At 36.0% G+C, this 22037-nt stretch overlaps 4 protein-coding genes and 5 long non-coding RNA genes across 11 annotated transcripts; 4 read left to right on the forward strand and 5 right to left on the reverse strand.

Moving 5' to 3' along the window:
- Nucleotides 1–343: 343 nt before the first annotated feature.
- On the reverse strand, nt 344–2117 carry LOC135800983 (uncharacterized). The gene is made up of 5 exons (XR_010550266.1): nt 1606–2117; nt 1383–1536; nt 1148–1313; nt 620–1080; nt 344–466 (listed from the first exon to the last, which is right to left on the reverse strand). It is a non-coding gene; the product is annotated as an uncharacterized lncRNA (long non-coding RNA).
- A 1019-nt stretch (nt 2118–3136) lies between these two features.
- LOC135803108 (uncharacterized) lies at nt 3137–3746 on the reverse strand. Its single transcript, XR_010550719.1, has 3 exons — nt 3599–3746; nt 3367–3527; nt 3137–3201 (listed from the first exon to the last, which is right to left on the reverse strand). It is a non-coding gene; the product is annotated as an uncharacterized lncRNA (long non-coding RNA).
- Nucleotides 3747–4842: 1096 nt separating this feature from the next.
- On the reverse strand, nt 4843–7322 carry LOC135799660 (uncharacterized). 3 transcript variants are annotated; one of them, XM_065312862.1, is made up of 4 exons: nt 6246–7322; nt 6025–6171; nt 5789–5953; nt 4843–5572 (listed from the first exon to the last, which is right to left on the reverse strand). In XM_065312862.1, exons 2-4 carry the CDS (start codon nt 6079–6081, stop codon nt 5480–5482), a joined length of 315 nt encoding a protein of 104 aa, XP_065168934.1. In that variant the 5' UTR covers nt 6082–6171; nt 6246–7322; the 3' UTR covers nt 4843–5479. The 3 variants fall into 3 exon arrangements, with proteins under 3 accessions (XP_065168934.1, XP_065168924.1, XP_065168941.1); XM_065312852.1 differs by having other exon boundaries at nt 6025–6174; XM_065312869.1 differs by having other exon boundaries at nt 4843–5700; nt 6025–6174.
- A 3462-nt stretch (nt 7323–10784) lies between these two features.
- Nucleotides 10785–12026, forward strand: LOC135799697 (uncharacterized). The gene is made up of 4 exons (XR_010550050.1): nt 10785–10873; nt 10936–10961; nt 11424–11683; nt 11744–12026. It is a non-coding gene; the product is annotated as an uncharacterized lncRNA (long non-coding RNA).
- A 702-nt stretch (nt 12027–12728) lies between these two features.
- Nucleotides 12729–13259, forward strand: LOC135799689 (uncharacterized). Its single transcript, XR_010550049.1, has 3 exons — nt 12729–12916; nt 12975–13173; nt 13229–13259. It is a non-coding gene; the product is annotated as an uncharacterized lncRNA (long non-coding RNA).
- A 100-nt stretch (nt 13260–13359) lies between these two features.
- On the forward strand, nt 13360–13972 carry LOC135803274 (transmembrane protease serine 11D-like; the record flags this gene model as incomplete). Its single annotated transcript, XM_065316871.1, is given in 3 exon segments — nt 13360–13671; nt 13745–13827; nt 13829–13972. Coding segments are annotated over 3 exon segments (465 nt in total), but the record flags the coding sequence as incomplete, so codon positions are not given.
- Nucleotides 13973–14126: 154 nt separating this feature from the next.
- On the forward strand, nt 14127–14768 carry LOC135799683 (uncharacterized). The gene is made up of 4 exons (XR_010550048.1): nt 14127–14252; nt 14313–14376; nt 14448–14670; nt 14727–14768. It is a non-coding gene; the product is annotated as an uncharacterized lncRNA (long non-coding RNA).
- A 1118-nt stretch (nt 14769–15886) lies between these two features.
- Nucleotides 15887–20839, reverse strand: LOC135799635 (DNA (cytosine-5)-methyltransferase PliMCI-like). Its single transcript, XM_065312817.1, has 6 exons — nt 20270–20839; nt 19188–20208; nt 18688–19117; nt 18206–18621; nt 17791–18149; nt 15887–17665 (listed from the first exon to the last, which is right to left on the reverse strand). The coding sequence occupies exons 1-6, from the start codon at nt 20573–20575 to the stop codon at nt 16370–16372; spliced, it is 3828 nt and encodes a 1275-aa protein (XP_065168889.1). The 5' UTR covers nt 20576–20839; the 3' UTR covers nt 15887–16369.
- A 131-nt stretch (nt 20840–20970) lies between these two features.
- LOC135799642 (protein dj-1beta-like) lies at nt 20971–21874 on the reverse strand. Its single transcript, XM_065312829.1, has 2 exons — nt 21571–21874; nt 20971–21495 (listed from the first exon to the last, which is right to left on the reverse strand). The coding sequence occupies exons 1-2, from the start codon at nt 21772–21774 to the stop codon at nt 21025–21027; spliced, it is 675 nt and encodes a 224-aa protein (XP_065168901.1). The 5' UTR covers nt 21775–21874; the 3' UTR covers nt 20971–21024.
- Nucleotides 21875–22037: the final 163 nt, after the last annotated feature.

A 22037-nucleotide genomic window follows, 5' to 3' on the forward strand; every position in this document is an offset into this window, starting at 1 on the left:
CAAGCACAAAAAGTTTAATTCTACAGCAATTTTATTGTATTGTAGTTTATATGTACCACGAAAAATAAGAATGCAATTTTTGTTGCTAATTAATAATTTAATCACAAAAATTATTTCTGAATATGATAAAGAAATTCAGCGCTTACAATCTGATACGAGAATATTTCTCCTACGATGTCGGGGTCAGGTGCAAAATCCAGACAGCAAGCAAGAATTAGTCCTTTGCTAAACAAGAATACAATTTATGTAGCAAATTAAAATTTTTAATTATGATGAGGATGAAGTGATTACGCACTCAGCAACCACCCCAAAGAATAGTATGTTTATATAATAACAATTATGTTATATTGTAATAATGTCTCGATTTTATTTATTTAAAAATCGTGATATCAAAACAAAATGTTGCTTCTTTGCCCCGGGTCTCTCTTGGTAGACGTCGACGGTGGCAAGAGTTGAGTGTTTCTTCCTAAAACAGTAAACATATTTTAATTGAAATAAACAATAGTTTTATAACCAGATTTGTAATGGTTTTATCAAGAGTCGTTTTGCAACATCCATTTCTGATTTAAATAAAAATATTTTCATAGATGTATAAATTGAATAAATGAAGTTAACTTGCAGGTCGTTCCGGAACAATTACTGTCGATCTGCATCTTCACATCTCATCAATAAACGCAGTCAGTTACATTTGCAACGATTGTATCTCTGTGTTCATTTTGCAGTCCACTACACTACTTCTAGATTACGACTACAGCTACAACTACAACCTACGACTACGCGCTTGCTATGACTACACTACACTACACTACGAACTGCTCGTGAACACATGAAACACAACCTTGCGTTATCTCATTCTGACATTTGTAGATCAATTTTATGTTCTCTATAGAATATGACATCTTCCATTATAATGTTTCGTCTTCTTAACTTTCAAGTTCTTTTGGCAAAACTAAAACAAAAAACATCAAAGCAATTAAAAAAATTATAACAATAAATTTTTTGGTGCTGGATAGTTGTTGTTGTCGCATGCCCTCTATTAGTTAAATCCCGACATTGGCAAGAAATGTTGTAACCCAGCTTCTATGAATAAAAAATATTGAATGAATTAATAATATTGTAAGCAAAATTTGATTGTAAAAATCCTTACCTCAGCATCTTGGCGGCTGTTTATACCCCTAGAGGCAGCAGCCCATTCCTGGATGGGTATACACATCGAGCCCTGACCCCCAAAGGCTTGTTCTCGCTGAGAAGCTGGATACGTCAGGATCGACCGCGGCGTGGATGCAACTGCTCCACATCGGCCTCTTCTCCAGCTACAGATAACATTAACAAAATAAGTAAATAAACAATTTTGTAAATAAATTTATTCTTATAACATTTACCTCAGTTTCTTTTTAGCTTTGCGAGGGTAGGAACCCATTCCTTGATGGGTATACACATCAGGCCCTGACCCTTCGGGGCAGCTAGAAATCTGACTGATTTGGAACCTTCAGGATCGACCTCGGCGGGGACGGATAACATCATCTTCTTCGGCTTCTGTTAACAGAAAAAATAAATAAACTTAAATATTATTGAAACCAAAAATTAATTGTTATTGTTACTCACTTCAACTTCTTATGAAATGAGCCTTATTTAAATAGAACGCGTCATCTCTCTTTGGCCCTCAGGATAGAAGGATCTTCTTGTTTCGCATTCAAAAGCAAAACAACAACGTGCAACATGACAATTAATTCAATGACTATGACTTTTCGTGCAGTTAAAAAATGTGTATAAACTGTTGATGCATCTGTAAAGTAATTATTAAATATCTCAGAACTCCCGCACTGTATTACAACACTCGCGCACTCCCGCACTAACCCTTGCTTAACTAAACGCAACATACATACATACATACATACATACAATATAATGTATGTGTACTGCACATTCTGTTGACATCAGCATTTCAGAATTTCCATTCTCATTTCATTTCTCTTTCTGAGATTTATTCATTTCCATTTTCAGTTGATGATGAAATTCCTAGTTCCAATATCTGTTATCCTTCTTCTGGGGTTCTGTTTACTGTTTTCTGCGTCCTGGACAGTTGTTAAACAGTGACACTGAAAAATAATGATGCGCGCACTTATATTTGAACACTACTCACTCACTTCACTGCACTGCACTGCACTGCACTATATATATGTTATTTATGATAATGTGTATTATGTGTTGGTGATTGTGTTAAAATGTAAGGTAAGATGTGCCGAAGCACACCAATACCCAAGAACCCTGACAATGATCATGAACAGGGCAAAAAGTGTAAATGTGTGTGAGTGTAAGTGTATGTAATTGTTTTCACTCCCGCACTATGAAACAACACTCGCGCACTATAATCACACTCGCGCACTTCACTGCACTGCACATTCATTATCACAATCTCATTTCATTTCTCTTTCTGAGATTTATTCATTTCCATTTTCAGTTGATGATGAAATTCCTAGTTCCAATATCTGTTATCCTTCTTCTGGGGTTCTGTTTACTGTTTTCTGTCCTACATAAACAGTGAACTGAAAAATATGATTGCCTATATTTGACTTCTACTTCACTTCACTGCACTGCACTAATATATATGTTATTTATGATAATGTGTATGTGTTGGTGATTGTGTTTAAATGTAAGGTAAGATGTGCCGAAGCACACCAATACCCAAGAACCCTGACAATGATCATGAACTGGCAAAAGTGGTCCAGGGTGTGTAAGTGTATGTAATTGTTAACTAAAGAAATTTATTTCACTCCCGCACCATGATACAACACTCGCGCACTATATAAAAACACACAAACACTTTTTTATCACAGTTATTGTTGTTATTCATGTTCATTCCAATTTCCAAATTGATTTCTTGCTCTTCTCAATTTGTTGATTCTAACTTGAAGTTTTAACATAGTTTCGTTTGAATTCTTGATTCTGTACATGACTGTTAACTGATAGTTGCCTGATTGATTCTACGAAGATCAGTTGAAATTAAAGCAGATTTCGTCTTCTAGCATTGAAGTTCTTTTCCAAAAACTAAGAAAAACAAATCGTTTTCAAATTATTAAAGCAATTGAAGTTCTTTTGGAAAAATTCATAATTTGTAAAATTCATAATTTATGTACCCCTTATTCCCTATACTTGAAACCTCATCTTGATCTCTAAGGAAATGATGTCATCATCCAGCTCCTATAAATAATTATATACATATTAATGAGTACGTAATCTATTTAACATCAGACTAATAATTCAAATCATGTACAATATTAAAATCTTATTTAAATTCTATAATTAAGATAATATTAATAATATTTTGAGCAGAATGTAATTAATTTTGATTGTAATGACACTCACCTCAGCATCTTGGAGGCTGTTCAATCCTCTGGAGGCAGCAGCTCATTCCTTGATGGGTATACACATCGAGCCCTGACCCCAAAGGCTTTTTCTCGCTGAGAAGCTGGATACGTCTGGATCGACCGCGGCGTGGATGGAACTGCTCCGCACCTGTTCTCCAGCTACAGATAACATTAACAAAATAAGTAAATAAACAATTTTGTATTAATAAATTTATTCTTATAACATTTACCTCAATTTCTTTCCGGCTTTGCGAGGGTAGGAACCCATTCCTTGATGGGTATACACATCAGGCCCTGACCCTTAGGGACAGTTGGAAAGCTGGCTGATTTGGGACCTTCAGGATCGACCTCGGCGGGGACGGATAACATCATCTTCTTCGGCTTCTGTTAACAGTAAACATAAATAAACTTAAATATTATTGAAACCAAAAATTAATTGTTATTGTTACTCACTTCAACTTCTTATGAAATGGGCCTTATTTAAATAGATTGCGTCATCTCTTCTTGGTCCTCAGGATGGAAGAATCTTCTTGTTTCGCATTCAAAAGCAAGACAACAACGTGCAACATGACAATTAATTCAGTGACTTTTAATTTTCGTGCAGTTAAAAAATACGTATAAATTGTTGATGCATCTGTAAAGAAATTATTAAATATCTCAGCACTTCCGCACTATATTGCAACACTCGCGCACTCCTGCACTAACACTTGCTTAACTAAATGCACAATATAATTCAACACTTGCGCACTATAATACACAACACTTCACTGCTCTGCACATTCTGTTGACATCAGCATTTCAAAATTTCCAATCTCATTTCATTTCTCATACTGAGATTTATTCATTTCCATTTTCAGTTGATGATGAAATTCCTAGTGCCAATATATATATTATCCTTCTTCTGGGGGTTTGTCTTTTGTTTTCTGCGTCCTGAACAGTTGTTAAACAGTGACATTGAAAAATAATGATGCGCGCACTTATATTTGAACACTACTCACTCACTTCACTGCACTACTGCACTGCACTAATATATCTGTTATTCATGATAATGTGTATTATGTGTTGGTGATTGTGTTAAAATGTAAGGTAAGATATGCCGAAGCACACCAAAACCCAAGAACCCTGACAATGATCATGAACAGAGTAAAAAGTGTAAATGTGTATGTGTGTGTGTGTAAATGTATGTAATTGTTAACTAAAGCAATTTGAATTTCACTCCCGCACTATAATACACAACACTTCACTGCACTGCACATTACACTACTCACTCACTCACTTCACTGCACTGCACTAATATTTATGTTATTTATGATAATGTGTATGTGTTGGTGATTGTGTTAAAATGTAAGGTAAGATGTGCCGAAGCACACCAAAACCCAAGAACCCTGACAATGATCATGAACAAGGCAAAAGTGTGAGTGTATGTGTGTATGTATGTAAGTGTAAAACTGATGAAATTCGATTTTCACTCCCGCACTATGAAACAACACTCGCGCACTACAATACACAGCATTTCATAATTTCTATTCTCATTCCATTTCTCCTTCTGAGATTTATTCATATCCATTTTCAGTTGATGATGAAATTCCTAGTTTCAATATCTATTATCCTTCTTCTGGGGTTTTGTATATTATATTTGAACACTACTCACTCACTTCACTGCACTGCACTAATATATATGTTATTTATGATAATGTGTATGTGTTGGTGATTGTGTTAAAATGTAAGGTAAGATGTGCCGAAGCACACCACTACCCAAGAACCCCGTCAATGATCATGAACAAGGCAAAAAGTGTGACTGTATGTGTGTATGTATGCAAGTGTAAAAACTGATGAAATTCGATTTTCACTCCCGCACTATAATTCAACACTCGCGCACTATATTGCAACACTCGCGCATTAGTAATTATGAACAACACTGCACAGAAGTTGATACGTTGAAAATGTGATATGTAATGTGTAGATTCTGTTTACCATTTTATTCGTTTCCCATTGAAAACTGGCTGGTCCATGTTTGCTTTTCAATTTAAATAACTTTTTATCTTCAATTTTCCCATTCCCATATTCATTTCATTCGATTTAAGATTGTCTTCTGGATTCTGAATCTCATTCTAAGATTTGTTGATCAATTTATTTGCTCTGTTGAATGTGACTTCTTCGATTACAATAATTCGTCTTCTAGCATAGAAGTTCTTTTGGAAAAACTAAGAAAAACAAACAAAAATATTAAAGCAATTAAAAATTCATAATTTGTGTACGTGTTTATGCCCCTTGCCCTCTATACTTGAAACCTCATCTTCATATCTAAGGATATGATGTCATCATCCAACTCCTGTAAATAATTATATACATATTTATGAGTACGTATTTAATAATATTGTGAGCAGAATATAATTAATTTTGATTGTAATGACACTAACCTCAGCATCTTGGCGGCTGTTCATTCCCCTGGAGGCAGCAGCCCATTCCTTGATGGGTATACACATCGAGCCCTGACCCCCAAAGGCTTGTCTCGCTGAGAAGCTGGATACGTCAGGATGGAGTTCGGCGTGGATGGAACTGCTCCAAATCGGCCTTTTCTTCAGCTGCAGGTAACATTAACAAAATAAATAAATAAACAATTTTGTTTTAATAAATTGATTCTTATAACATTTACCTCAGTTTCTTTCCAGCTTTGCGAGGGTAGGAACCATTCCTTGATGGGTATACACATCAGGCCCTGACCCACAAAGGCGGAAAGATAGCAGAGCCGAGACTCAGGATCGACCTCGGCGTGGACGGATCACATTTACTTCTTCGGCTTCTTCTTTTAACATTAAAAATATATATGAAAATAAATATTATTGCCACAAAATATTTATTGTAATTGTAACTCACCTCAACTTCTTTTGAAATGTGCCTTATATCAAAAGAACGCCTCATCTCATCTTAGTCCTCGGATGGAAGAATCTTCTTGTTTCGCATTCAAAAACGAAAAATAACAACGTGCAATATGACTATTTCAAACAGTGACTTTGTATTGACTTTTCGTGCAATCGTGCAAACTGTTGATCTGTAAAAAAATTATTAAATATTTCACGGCACTCCCGCACTCGCACTAACACTTGTATAACGGCCCGCACAATATACTTCAACACTCGCACACTATTAATAATTCACAACACATCACTATAAGTTGATATCAGCATTTAACCATTTCCATTTTTATTTCATTTCTCTTTCTGAGATGTATCCAATTCCATTTATTTTCAGTCTTCTGTCTTCTGTACTTCTAAATAGTTGTTGATTATTTTAAAACACTATACTTCATACTCCCGCACTATATAAACACACTCGCGCACTATATAAAAACACACAAACACAATTATTTATCACAGTTGCCATTCATATCCAATTCTAATTTTCAATCTGATTCAATTTTTCCATTTTTCTCGTTGTATCTAGCTTGAAGTTGATTCTTTGGTTGTTACAGTTAATTCAGGATCCATTATATCTTCGACTTCTTGAAATTTTTCGGTCCTCGTTCGGAATAATTCGATTGGTCAATATTTTTCATTTTCTTAAGGCTTTTATCTTCATACATCTTTGGGAAAATTCTCGATCTGCTTGGTTTCTTCGTGTCTTATTATAAATGATGCAATTTGAAGTTGGCTGCCTGCAAATGCTTTCCCCAGAAAATGAAATCTAATTCAATCTTTTGGGTACTTCGGTTTCTATTGATGCTAACCCAATGTTGTATTGTTTTAATTTTGGTTATTTAGGATGATGATGATGTAAAAAAATGTGTAAGTTGTGTTAAAAATGTGAGGTAAAGCTGTGCCGAGACACAGCAATACCCTGGCCCAGTCAATGATCATGAACAGGGTAGAAAGTGTAAGTGTAAGAGTATGTAACTGTTGACCGATTGACTCTAAATGTTTTAATGCAAAATTGAAATGAAGTTCAGTTGAAATTAAAGCAGATTTTGTTTACGGAATACAAACGAATACAAGTTTCCAATTGATACAGACTGGTTCTTGGTTGCCGTCCCATTTTAAAAGAATCTTCGACAAATTTCTCATTTCTACAATTCCACCCATTTAAAATCTTCTTCTTCCTTTGGTATATTGCAGAAATCCTTTCCCGTCATATTAGAATCCCGTTTCTTGAATTATCTTCTTTATTCATAGTTGAATAATGATGGATTGACATTTGCAGCAGCAAAGCATTCAGCTTTTCGAGTTCACTTTGAGCGGTTTTCCATAAATTTTAACAGACACAAGGACTAGTAATAAATGATTATTAATACACTCATATCAATGATTCTACCAGTTCACCAAGCACTTCGAATACCTGTATCAAACAAACAAGCAAACAAAGTTGTGACTAGTAAATTTCAAGAATAGAACACAAAACAGCATAGAACATCCACAATGGCTTAGCATCCAGGATCCTGCAACATAAATTAAAATATTAGTTATCAATTCAAACAAAACGCCCTGAAAACATAGAAGAAATATGTGATTAGTACGTAAAAAGTGCTAAAAGAAATACATAATTCATTAGTGAGGATTTTTGGAACTCATTCACACACACAAATTAAAATAACAATAACAAATACGAAAAATAAACAAATGTCACCTAAAAGCGAAATAAATTTGATCAGCACACACATATAAATTGCTGTAAGAAAAAAGACATTAATGAGGATAAGGAAGGACCTAAAACCCTACCTAATGACAACCAATAGCTAATTCGCGATTATCCTGAAAGCGGAAAAAGATTAGTACACAAATTTCTAAACAATATTCATCATTCACACAGCTAAGAGGAGTAGGATACTTATAACTATTTTAATAAGACCTGCCTTTGTCCCTACCTAAGTACATGAGATAGCTTAGTGAGCACAAACCGCTTATAATAAAAAAGAGCGCACCTAACCCGCGACGCGTTTGGCGATTTGTGCTCAAAGTGCAAAACGGTTTTGCCGAATATAAACAAAGTGACCGACTGCCACATCCCAGCGGCAGCAGCCGGCTTTTGGTAGACCAAAATTTAACACGACATACACAAATGAAATGAAATACAATACAGTGCAACACAATCATACAAAGTAATAATACATTCAACAATCAATCCATTCATTCTTAAAATTGTTTACTGTTGCAGATTTAACTCTGCCAAAAATGCCCCGACCGATGCATTGATTTGACGTGTGTTATTTGTGGTGTTCTGCGTGAACAGAACGTGTAAGTGTTGTGTTGAGAATGTAAGGTAAGATGTGCCTAGACACACCAATACCCAAGAACCCCGTCAATGATCATGAACAGGGCAAAAAGTGTAAGTGAGTGTTGGGTATGTGCTTAGTGTTGTGTGTGAGTGTGTGTAAGATTTTACGTGCGTTCGAACAAAAACGGAAAATAAACAAAATTCAGTTGCTATACGAGCAAATTTTAAGCAAAGTGTTCACGGTGACACATACGAGTAAGTTGAATGCAAATTGTAAATAAACTGTTCGCAATAATACTTTAGTTTTGAAATGATTTTGACTTTGAAACGCGATTGAATTTATCGCGATCCGCGATAGGTATAATAAAGGTAAACTCACTACTTATAGACATCCGGCGTTTCTAGCAATGCTGGGAGGATTAGTCGAATGACCAAGTACTGGTTACACACGCCACCCCCAGATACAAGAGTGACATGCATACGCCAGCCTTCTGATCAGTGACATCACCCCTGCCTACCTTAATCCCATTCCTCGAAATGTCGCATGGCCAGGTTTGTGCAACATTTCGTAGGAGAATCCGGAGAGTTGGAAGAGATTGGGTTAGGAGGTCCTTCATATGTCCATTGGTCTTCATTCCCTAGTCAGTTTCTCATCTACTGGTCCATTCCATTTCCCTCCATCACCTGGTCTCATCTGGTGTGGCGTTACACAACACTCTGAAAAAGAAAAAAATTCAATTATTAAAAATATTATTACCGAATTAAAAAGAACATTATAAGATAACTTACCAAAGTCATTTGGTCATCTTTCTACCCCCTGATGTTGGTGATGGGTTAGGGATGATTTGTTTCCTCACACTCAGCGGTAATTGTCGATCAGTAAAGCTCCTAAAAAGATTATATAATAATTAGTAAATTAGAGTAATTAATTTAGTTTTCAAACTCACCTCTTGCATTCAGTTGACTGTTGCAAAAGATAATAATATTGGCAATCTAATATGACTGTTGTTGTGAACATAATATCTGCCCATGATGACTGTTGACTGGTTCTGTAAATAAAAGTAGATTTTAAAAATAAGTTTTATTTTACAAGGAACATTTTTAATAAGTTTTTAACTTTTAGTTACTCTGAGAAAAAAATGTTTTAAAATGGATAAATTACTCACCCTTAAATTGTACAATACGTTGTGCAGGCTTCATTGGTGCAATCTAATTGTAAAAAAACTGTTATGTTCATGGTTATTAACCGTTGAGCATCATATAGTGGCGTCATGATGTTCCGACCAATCACGAAGCACCACTGTGAACGTTGAAAAGATTTTGCGGCCATCATGGAAGCTGACAGCGAAATCGGGTTACAACCAAATACGAAGCCACACGCTGTAAAACAAAAGCGTTAGCCGGCCATTTTGAATTTTTGTGGCGTCGTTTCGGTTTCGACCAATCACAGAGCACCACGCCGACGCTTAAAGAAAATTTTTTTGGATGATTGAAAAAAATGTTTTACTCTAATTAATCGAGCCATCTAAGACTTGTGGTGTGCAACTGAGGGAATGATTGATCGATTAATTCGACTAATTCATTAAAAAGCAATCTGAATATATGAAATTAGGAGCTTTTCTATTCTCGTTCTTTGTTTCAGCTACTTATGTCATGACTGTACTTTGCTTTAAAATCTATTAAAAAGTATAAATTACTTACTTGAGCGGCAAATTGTTATTTCACGCGTGTTGATTAACTATTTCTAGATATTCTAACTTGAGTTCTTGATTAAAAAGAATAATAATTTAATTTTTGGTAGATGCAACTGCAGGACCGACGCTTCAAACGACCCGCACAGCACGACGACCAAACCGCAAATGGATTATGGCCGAAGCTGCAATTCCTTCTTCCTGTAGACAAAGGGGTGGGGGTAAAAAATGTCAACTTTTGACTCACTATGTAATTAGGGACTTCCTATAATTCAAAATTGGTTAAAAGTGACAATAACTACTTTGATGATTTTTCCCATAATTTTCATAATCAGAGATGCAATGCAGTTGAAGTATTAACCCTTACATGTTGTTATTATCGGGAAACATTTATTTCTCAAAAAATTATAACTTACGACTAATCTTATTTTAAATTAAGAGAATTAAGCGCGCTTTTCAACGGTTCAACGGAAGGGTGTGCTTCTAGGTCGTGTCAGATTTTCAATTCGGCCCGAAATCACGACATTTGCAGCAATTAACGTAGTGTGAAAATCTATTCAACCACTTCTCAAACGTTAACTCCGATCTTAAAATCAAGTTCCACAGGTATTAAATTGTTCCAGAATGTGTTATGTTCAAAAATGTAATATTATGTTATTCATTTACAGAGACTTCAATCTTGCGCCTGCAACAGGTAGTTTCATAGGAAATTTACGGGTTTCCTGTAAAGAAAATTACAATTGCACGACGTTTAATCGTTAGATCGTCTCATAAACTATCGATATCGATGCTTTTATGGTGCTCACATGTTTTGTGGATGATGTGATCGATGTGGAAACACGCGGTGTGCTGAACCTCAATTTGCAACATTGTTGTGGGCCCCCACTGAGTTGAATTGCAACTCAGAACCTGCAAAATCTGGTGAAACTTGTATGAAAAGCTTAAGGAATAGTTAGTAACTACAAACGACTTTTTAAAACACGAGGAATTGAATTATATTTGCCAAGATATAACTGAAAAACGTTTAAACCACACTATATTTGCTATAATTTGTTTAAAACTATAATTTATCACCGAATTTATGTTTAAAAATATAATCTGAACGTGAAATAACGTTTTACGATTGTTTTTGCCCAAGTTTCTGTTTTTGTTACAGACACAATTTAACACCTGATATCTGCTCTGCTGCAATTGGTGTTAATAACAATGAGAGAAGAGGGAAATTTGCAATTCAAACTGCAGGTGCTTCTTAAACAAGTTAAGATACTCCTAGAAACATCGTGGTTGCATTTATGGCTGACTAAATTTGGTTTTAATTGCAATGGGTTGACTGGATTTGGTTTGCTATGTGAATAATTCAATGTATTCTTGATGATAACTTAAGATGTGATGAGAATTCAGCGGGTATAAATACAGGTGAGGACATAGTACTATGTAAACAAATTTCTAGTTGGTTTCAAATTGGATTTGCTTTAGGTTTGTAAGGGGAGATCGTCCGCCATGATTCAAGTTGGAACGTTGTAACGCCTTTATGTATTCTTACCTGTCGGTAAGGCCCCTCCTTTGGATGTACTTACTCGTACATGCTGTAGTAACAATCGCACATGATCCGTCCGACTTATTCTTATCAGTATAGGGGTTTGGTTCGAGATACCTGGCTGTAGCCAAGTCAAACAGCTTCTCTACTTGTGTGTGTTTCTTTGTAGTTTCCTCCTTGTTTTTATTGTATAGTTTTATTTAAATTACTATGCACTTACAAATACAGATTTTAGGTTTAAAAAAATGTTTAAAATGTAGTTAAAATTAACTTAAGTTGTATACAATTAATTTTAAGTGTTAAATGTAATAAATTGTTAATTTTTATTTACACGTTAAACCAGCGCACCAACACGATGGGTCGGTCATCCTAATGATTAATCAATCAACATGGGCACAATATGTATCCGATTTACCTAGCAACTCTTCTCTCTTGTGAGTTGCAATATTCACTTAACCGGCATTTATAAACAATAAACACGCAAATAGTATAACATTGCTATTGTCGCACACGTCTTTATCAACTAGAGATCCGCACGAAACTAGCGGCAATACACGGACAGTTTATGATAAGAAAGCAAGAGATGCGTAAAGCCGGTGCGTTGATAGCACGCGACCTTAAACGCGAATTGCATTTGGTACCTGTGGCGTGAGGAGATGGCATCGACGACACACGAGAATTCGATATGAAAGTGTAAATTGTGTTCAAAACAAACGCAATTCTCGTGTCGAATGCTCACGTTTGCCGATAAATATTGAAATAAACAATACATCAATCTATTTTATGATTTTTAGTTCACGCTAGCGACATCTCCCGCAATTTAGATTAGGTGCGGAGGAATTTTATTTATTTATAACAAACACTTTATAAATGGTTACAAGAAACGAAGTAAAATAATGCAACCGGTTTTTTAATTACGTGAGTAATACATCTTTGTTACATTATGCTTTGGAAGTATTAATAATTTACTCAGTCGTTTATTGGCATTGAGACTGCAACAACATAAGATTTAATGAAAATCGCATTCTTGCAAATAATGTATCTAACACTTAAATATATATTAACTTTATCTGTGACATTAATACCAGTATTGCATACATGTACAACCGCGCGTAAGTAAACAATAAAAGAAATAAAATATATTTATGTTTGAAAATGATTTAATTACAGCTGCACGACGCAAAATTGGAGAAATCAGCAAACAAAGTATGTGGATTAATCAGTGAATATCCCAGAAATCTACGAGTATATTATAATGTTTTCGAATGCAGAGAAGTCTACTTACACAGATTTCCACACTCCAGAAACTGAAGTGTGGATTATTGGTGGAGGTGGATATGATGCTAAAGCAAAAGAATATCCTCACATGGTCAGTGTTTATGAATCTTCTCGTATTCTATCAAAAGCAAACTATTTTTTTACAGGCTGCTCTGGGTTACGGTGAATGGAACAATTGTATTAACACCGCAATGTAATATGCAAACGCGTAAATTTAGACTTAGATTTAAAATATGAATACTTCAGAGGTCCTTCAAAGCTACAATGATAACGCTGATCCCCAAGATTTCAACGTAACCCAGATTTTAATCCTCCATCAGCATATAATGACATTGCCTTGGTAGAATTAGATCGGCCATTTGAAAGAACCCGAGAAGGGCACTTTATTGCACCAGCTTGCCTACAAACCGCTATTGGTTGGGGAGAGACTAGTTTTCGTGGTCCAAACGCAGCGCGTTTGAAGCATAGGTCCTACTCAAAAACAGGGAAAAGAAGATTACTGAAAGGAGTTGATGATGATAGTCAGATGTGTGCAGGAGACGGACATATTGATACTTGTCAGGTGAATACTATTTATGTAAATGTCGTGGTAAATTAATTGTTATTATCGTATTGACTTTTATAGGGTGATTCTGGGGGACCACTACAAGTGAAAAATGCAGAGTACAGTAGGTACAGGTTACACAGTAATTGGAATTACTTCTTTTGGAAAACCTTGTATCCTGACTAAGAAACCAGGAGTAGGTATATACAAGAGTCTCACATTATATTGAGTGGATTGAATCTATTGTTTGGCCAATCATCAATTTTGAGTAAATTGTAATAATTAAGCTGGTATTGTAAAAGATATTGTTTTTGAAATAAAAAAGAAAATTTCGTCTATAATATAATCTCTGTCTACACTTGAAAAGAAGTGAAACTGTTGTTAAGTTTTTAATCCATTTCCTAGTAGCAAATAGCAAAAAACTGGTTTTACTTGTACAGGAATAACAAAGTAATTAAATACATATGTGAAGATTAGTAGTTAACATTATAAACGTGGTTTAATTGCAGATTGACATTGAATCAGTGCAGTTGTCAACACTCAACTCAAACTCGAGTTATAATAAAAGCGTGAAAAGTTTAAACAATGTACGTGCATCTAACAAAAATAGTAATTTTGATAGAACGGTAAGTTGAAACTTTTTCAAGTATCATGAGATACAAGATACAATTATCATATGATTATAGATGAATGTACCTAATCTCGCAAATTGCACTAGTGTACGAGAAGTTGGCGAAATCAGTAAACAAAGTGAGTATGATTTTAATATACACGTAAATAATTAGTGACATATAACATTTCACTCTTAATCTTTTTTACAGAATGCAAGGAAGTGTATTTGAATAGAATAGTGGAAAAAATAATTGGAGGCGGTGGATACGATGCACAAGCTCGAGAATATCCCCATATGGTTTACACCGCCATATTTTTATTTTAGGTGGCATTGGGTTATGATCATGATAATGAAGTAAAATGGGGTTGTGGAGGATCTTTAGTCAGTGACAAATTTGTCTTGACTGCAGCACATTGTATTGATACTGCGATGTACCTACGTATAAACATATCAAACATTCCAATCTAATCTAATCATTATGTTTTAGTGGTCCTGTTAAATATGTGCGTCTTGGTGCACTGAAACTTGTAAATTTCGACATTGATTCACATGATTCGAATCCACAAGACTTCAACATTTCTCAGTTTATTATTCATCCAGAATACAAACCTCCATCAGCCTATAATGACATTGCTTTGATTGAGTTAGACGGTGTTGCAAAATATGGAGAATTTATTGCTCCAGCATGTCTTCAATCGGAAAGAAACATTACTAATCCTCGTAGTAGAGAAAGCAGAGCACACCTTGTGCAATAATTCATATTTAAGTGCAGGAAAAAGAAGATTACTTACAGGAGTAAAAGATGATTCTCAAATGTGTGCAGGAAATGGAAAAATCGACACCTGTCAAGTAGGTAAATACCTCTATTACTTCAAAATCACACTAAATATTACGCTAGGACGTTTTTATACAGGGCGATTCAGGTGGTCCATTGCAAATACGAAATGCTGAGTACCAAACGGGTTACACAATAATTGGAATAACTTTCTTTGGAAAACCTTGTATTCTCACGAATAAACCAGGAGTGGATAGAATCCATTGTTTGGCCGATGTAGTTTTTGCGATTTGTTATGAATGATATCCAACATAATGAGTATTAATTACTTAAGCTTCTGTTGCGTTAAAATCTATTATTACTGTAGCAAAGATGAAAGGTCAAGCACAAGCACACAGTAAAGATCAATATAATATTGTAATAAAAACGTTATTCACACAGCATACCTATCTGTCTCTCATATTACTTTTTGCGACACATGTTTAAGCATATGTAGACTCTATTCTTCAACGAGAAGTTCATTTATACAAAGTTATTCGCCAGTTGTGCATGTGACATCCATAAATTTCTGTCTGGTAAAAATGTGGATTTTATCAGTCGTTATTCTCATCATTACGTGTGTTTCAAACATCGATTGTGCGTCGTATCGCGGTAGCACTCAACTGGATGCAAAACTTGACGAAATTCAGGCTGATTTGCGTGATATACCCTCAGTTCTGTTGACCTTGGGGAAAAATAATGAGATTCATCAACTGGTTCAAAATACGGACACAATGTTAAAAACTTCAGAAAAGAACTGAAATTTGGTCCACTCATGAACATTTTATAACTTCTTGGTTGGATCAAATCTCCGCCGTAGAAAGAAAATTGGATATAATAATTAAGTATACTTTTATTAAACTTATTTTGGAACATTAAACTAATCGTTTGAATAAAGTCGAAACTATCTATGTTCCAACCGCGCGTGGGCGCATCTCCGGAGTTTTCAAGATAGCACAATTGTTGGATACACGATATAAAACAATTAATCAAAAATAAATCAAAGAAAGCTGCAGAATTTGTTTTGCTTATATTTTACTTCGAAAACGTTTGAATTACGTTCAGACTCCTTGTATACTACACAAGTGACAATTAATGCAGAGTAAAATATTTGGACCCATGACACGATTGAACATTGTAATTTTCATTATTCTTCGGCTCGTGCCAGCAAATGAAAATAAACCTGGGAAGAACTCTCTATTTTCAGAACACTAAAAATATAAATTAATTAATAGTAAAATTGTGGAACGTTAATATTATTGGAATGTAAATTTGTTCCCGCCTAAAAAATTATACTAATCACAGTTAAAAGATAATTAAAAATATATAGAATTGTAATACGCCTTTAAAATCGCCCGGCCAAGCGCCGCCCCTAAAGGCGGCGGCACGGCATTCCCCACTTGTCGATGTTTGTCCAAAATACTGCCAGCAAACTCATACTTATCGGGAAAGCCCTGTGACCTCGCACACTCCCTTACACTAACAACCCGATGCTGCTCCGGATGCAAAACACGACCCTGTTTACCCATAGGCTCAGGATTCGTCACCGTCGTACTAAAATAACCCTGCCACTCTAAGCGTCCATACAACCCGGACCAATGATTGTGACGATCCGCAGTATGTGGTAAACACCACGGTATCAGAGTATTGAACTGCCTGTCGGAGGGATCACAACAACCTTTCTTGGTCGCGCAGAGACACACGCCTCTCGGCGTCTCATCTTTAGATTGTTTCTTCGTGAGGTGCGAGTATCGCAGTGTATTAGTATAAGAGCCATCTGTGAGCCGCACGACCAAGTTAGGCAAATCACGCCAATCACTGCCGGCTGCAAGCGGGATGTAAGACATTCGTGCTTCAACCAAGGGCGCCATGTCTTTACATACATGTTCAGTGATTGTACTCGTCTGAGATGATCCACGCATCTGACGTTGATAATGTGTTATAGCTTCTGAACCGTAGGGCAGGACACGAATGCCTGAGCCGTTTTTAATCGGTGGCAAATCAGCCATGGCGTCATAAACGGTAATTGTTCTGAATGGGGCGGCGCCGATCCAGCGTGTACCATTTGTGTATCGATGATCACCAATTTGTACCGATAATTGACATCCCCTCTTGCTAAACACATGCAATGGTTCAGGATAATTCGGTAACTTGCATCCTGGTGCAGCCGCAAAGATAATCAATCTTCTGCGAGTTTGTGGCACTCCATAATGTCCCGCTTGTACTACGCCAAAAGTCGCCTGATATCCCATTGCCAATAAGCATCTTAACGTTAACTTTAACACGAGACTCTTCTTAAACGAGACGAAATTCCGAACGTTTTCGAGGATGAAATATTTCGGACGGTAGTAATCGCAGTAGGAAAGATACGAAACAATCAGGGAATTTTTAAATAACGAGTATTGTCCGGCATTAAAGCGATTCATGCCGGAGAATCCTTGGCATGGCGGCCCGCCCACCAACAATTGGACTTCGCCTTTAGCCGGCATGCCCGATGTCGCACCATTGCCCTCCATCACATCCATTAGCAGCTGGTTACAATCGGCGGTGAAGACGTTCGCGTCGGGATTATTTAACTTGTAAGCTTTTGCAGCAGCAACATCTTTTTCAATCTGAAAATATAATTTTTTGTTTGACCATAGTGTATATAGAAAATACGTGTTGATGAAGTTGCCTACGTTAACAGTTAAAAACTCAACTCAATAAATTAAACTTAATAATCATACTATGTACTTACAGCCCAAAGTGTTTTGGCAACTCCACTCTGGTGTAATCCCTCCGACAACCCCCCGCATCCTGCAAAGACATCCAAACACCGCAACGCCTCAATTTCTTCGTAATTCGGTGCAACTTCCAAAGGTTTGCTTGTCACTTTCGTGCTTTTATTCTTTTGTTTCTTCGACCCTTTCCCGCATTGACCAATCTTCATCGCACAGGGAGGAACTTCTTCAAAAGACAAAGTCTCAGAATCATATTTTTCCAGAAAATGAAACCGATCAGGTCCTTGCTTCATCCATTCATCCAGAGACCCCTCAATGTTGTAACCATAAGCAATAAAACATTTACCTTGTACGTCGTTAAAGTCAACTATTTCATCTAGGAATTGAAAACAAATAAAATAAACAATAAAATATAAAAGAAAAAATGTATACCTTCTTCGCTATAATACAACATATTCAAATCACACTGTCGATTTAAAATCTCTCCCCGATGAGTGTTTTCCGGCCGGTAGAACTTTTTAACTTTGAGTTTTATATTGGATTGGCTTTTAGCGGTGTGTTCCTCAAAGATTTGTTCGATTAACGCGATACAAAAAGGTTCACCTGTGGCTGTGTTGGATCCTTTAATATTTTCGTAGTTCTTGCGGTAAAATTCTGGATATAAAACACTATCAAAGTCGCTTCTTGTTGACGATCTGTCATCTTCAATCTCACACTTGATTTTGAAGAATTTGAACACTCCAGGAGTTAAATATACCGCACTGCCTATAGTGTATTTTTCCCCACGGTACATAACAATATCATCTTTTAATGTAGGAGTATAAAATAATCGTTTCTGTTGTTTTGCACTGTAAATAAATTTAACATAAATTATTTACTTAAAGTATTGTGAATAAAAAGTATATTTTACTAACTTGCATGCCCCACAAGGTGATACGGAATCCGCCGCAAAATCATCGGACCTCAAATCCTCAAATCTTGCGTGTTCAGCATCGTAACGTTTTGAAAAGTAAAACGTTTGACCATCATCTTCTAATACCGGTGGCAAATTATCAATACCTCCATTCATGGCCCAATCAAGAGATGGTAAACGTATTTCAACGACAGCTTTACGCACGATTGTACCCAAAGGACAGTTATCACAACTGTCATGGATGAAAATCTCTCTGGGGTCCGAGGTTTCGCCCAAAACAGTGTCCGACCCGCGGATGAAAAAATGCGCGTGGAACATTGGACCTTTTTCGACATCGTCCCACATGTAGACTACTTCAGCTACCAATAGCGGGTGTTTTGGAACCGCTGGATTGAGAATTACATAATCACCAGTTCTTATTTCAGCATTTCCTATGAATAAACACATTTAAACAAAAAATATATAAAAGTATGAGATTTTATGATATGCACAGGCACTTACCAACTTCAGCATGTGTATAGTATGTCCTGTTACCCTGTTCACTTGCAATATCCCCAATCCATTTAACTTTGTTAACAATGCGTTTCGAACAGGGAATCTCCACCGCGTCCACAATGACTGTCTCCGAATCGTCGTTCTCATCATCGTTATCGGAATCTTCCGCTGCTTGTATTGCCATATTCGGACATCTTCTCAATTTGCACGCTTGTTTCGATCGCCCCGTGCCGCCGAACTTCAGCATATCGCGACAATGATTACAATCACCACAATCAGACTGTTGGCAAGCCTCGCAAATCCCACACCGTCGTTTCTTTTGCCCTTTCATCTCAACATTATTATTAGCAATTTGATCAGTGAAGAAACTCTCCATTACCTCCCGGACTATATTCGTTGTGGTTGCTTTTGACCACTGCGGTGACTTTTTAACACCTCTTGGCATGCTTTTGGCTAATTTAGTTTTCCATTTGCGTTTCGCAAAAGTAACACCCGCCATCTTGACGAGGCTGCGAATACATGGCGAAGTCAAGAGTGGCGTGTCGCCATCCTCAGCAGCTTGATCAATGCTTAATATTTGATCACACACAAACTGTGCATGACGCAGCAGACACTCTTCATTTATATCCGCGTCTTTGTAACTGTGAAGTTTCTGTAGAATATCTTCATAGGTTGGTTGTTGCCATGATTCATCCATTAAGAATTCAATCACAATCTTGACTAGTTTGATTTTTTCATTCAGAGGTTTCATTACAGGTGCATATGTTTCACATGGTGCCATCATGTAATAATCTGCGTAAGGTGTGGAAAAGAATACAATTGCTTTCTCGCCACCATCATACCCTGAAATGAACCATGCATTGATTGGACCAATGTCATGTGTTGGTATGCCACTCTCAGCAGATTCATCTTCATCAAAAATTGGTTTTACATAACCAGACACATACAGTAAAGTATCCTGTTCGATTAAACCAGAGTCAATTGGCACCAAATGACCTGATTTATCATAAATATTAAATAATGTTATCTGAAACATAGAAAAATTACTTTTTTTGTTTGTATTAAGTTGTGTTAATTAAAAGTATTACCTTATGACTAGGGCGTTCATCCTGCTGATCAATACACTCTTCATCTCCAGTAAATAACATTAATTTCTCATCAGTTAATGCAATGTACTCAGCAACTGAGTTGGTTGGATGTCCATTGTATAAAACAACTTGATCATCATACTGTTTACAAATTGGACATTTTTGAGCCTTGGGAGCGTTTTCCACTTTAATTTCAACATTATTCAAAGGAATTTCTGCAGTATTAAGAGGTTTTAGTCTTTTGCAGGCGCTTTCTGTTTCATTTCCATTGTCATCCAACTCATCAGAGGCAGATACATGCTTCATGGTGCACAATTGTTTAATAACCACTTTTTATTGTTAATAAACTATTTATATCATAGTGACATGTTTAAAACAGAGATTAAGACTTTAAAAACGCCAAAAGTTGAACTGTATACATGTAACGGTTAACCTATAATTTAAAAGTTTTATGATTATGAAAAGAATACGTTCAAATTACTTACGGGAATGAATGTAACAAATGGCTGATAATATCAGAAAGTTGTTTCAGGTACTTTATAGTGTATGCAATGATTGTCAGCACGAATAAACAAAATGTGAATACGAATCCTGATGATGTAAAAAAATAACTGTTTCGCGCCAAAAATTCACAGGTGGTTAAACAATGCGCGCGCAACAATTTTACTCTTGACATTTGAAAATTGTTTCCAAAATTAAAATTATATAAGTTATGATATTGATTTATTGCCTCCTTGGTTAAATATAACAATTTTTTACATGCACAGCATACGTTTTGCAATTTCAGATGCCTTCACATCATCAGTTAACTGCTTCAAAACAGTGAAAGCAAATTTAAATGATGTACCAGGTCCACGGCTTGTAATTAAATATTCGTCCACAACTACATCATCATTTTTATACTTATAATCTCCACACTCGGACATTTCTTTCTCCATGGCTGGATATGAAGTGACATTTTTGCCTTTTCCCACACCATGTGCCTTTAGTACAGTTGGAGCAGCACAAATGGCAGCGATAATTTTACACTTCTTTTCTTGCTCTCTAAGCATCTCCCCGACTTGAGCAGATTTAGCCATTGCAGTCGCACCACCCAATCCACCAGGTAGAACCAATGCATCAAAACTCTCTTTTATGTCACATAGTTTCTGATCAGGCATGATACGGACGTTATTAGAGCCGCAAACATGGTCTCCACCATCTGTACTAGCAACGACAACTTCCACCTAGTAGATATTCACAAATATTGATAATTTAATAACGAAATTTATAATTTTAAGGTTAAATTATATTAAACTTACTCCTCCGCGACGTAAAACGTCCACGGCAGTGATGAATTCAATCTCTTCGAAGCCTGGAGCAAGGAAAACAAGAGCGCGTTTCTTGGTAGCCATGTTGCAGTGTGCAAAACGTGGAAAATTTCTAAAATTTGCGTGTTTTTGCGAGTGAAAAAATGATGTTGCGGCCGGTCGACGCAATACGTGCAAAATTGTCAAACAGCTCATTATACAACTGCGATAAGTTTAAGGTCAGATTTATTATGAGCACGGTTACTAAACTATAAATTGCAAATATACTGTAATATAAACATTAAATTGAAGTTAAAACTTTGGCAGTTGTACATTTCGACAGTTGCTAAGTTTTTTGTCACAACAACTAAAATATGCCTAATTATGAAGTGAAATTCATTTTTTTAATACAGAATAATATGTTATATTAATAATTAGATAATTATTTCTTGTATAAAATGTAATTGTTCAAATTTATT

This window comes from Atheta coriaria, unplaced genomic scaffold (assembly GCF_025399875.1).
Source record: "Atheta coriaria isolate IRGN ID8LTWV9N9 unplaced genomic scaffold, Caltech_Dcor_3.1 hic_scaffold_2_pilon, whole genome shotgun sequence".
Classification (NCBI taxonomy): domain Eukaryota; kingdom Metazoa; phylum Arthropoda; class Insecta; order Coleoptera; family Staphylinidae; genus Dalotia; species Dalotia coriaria.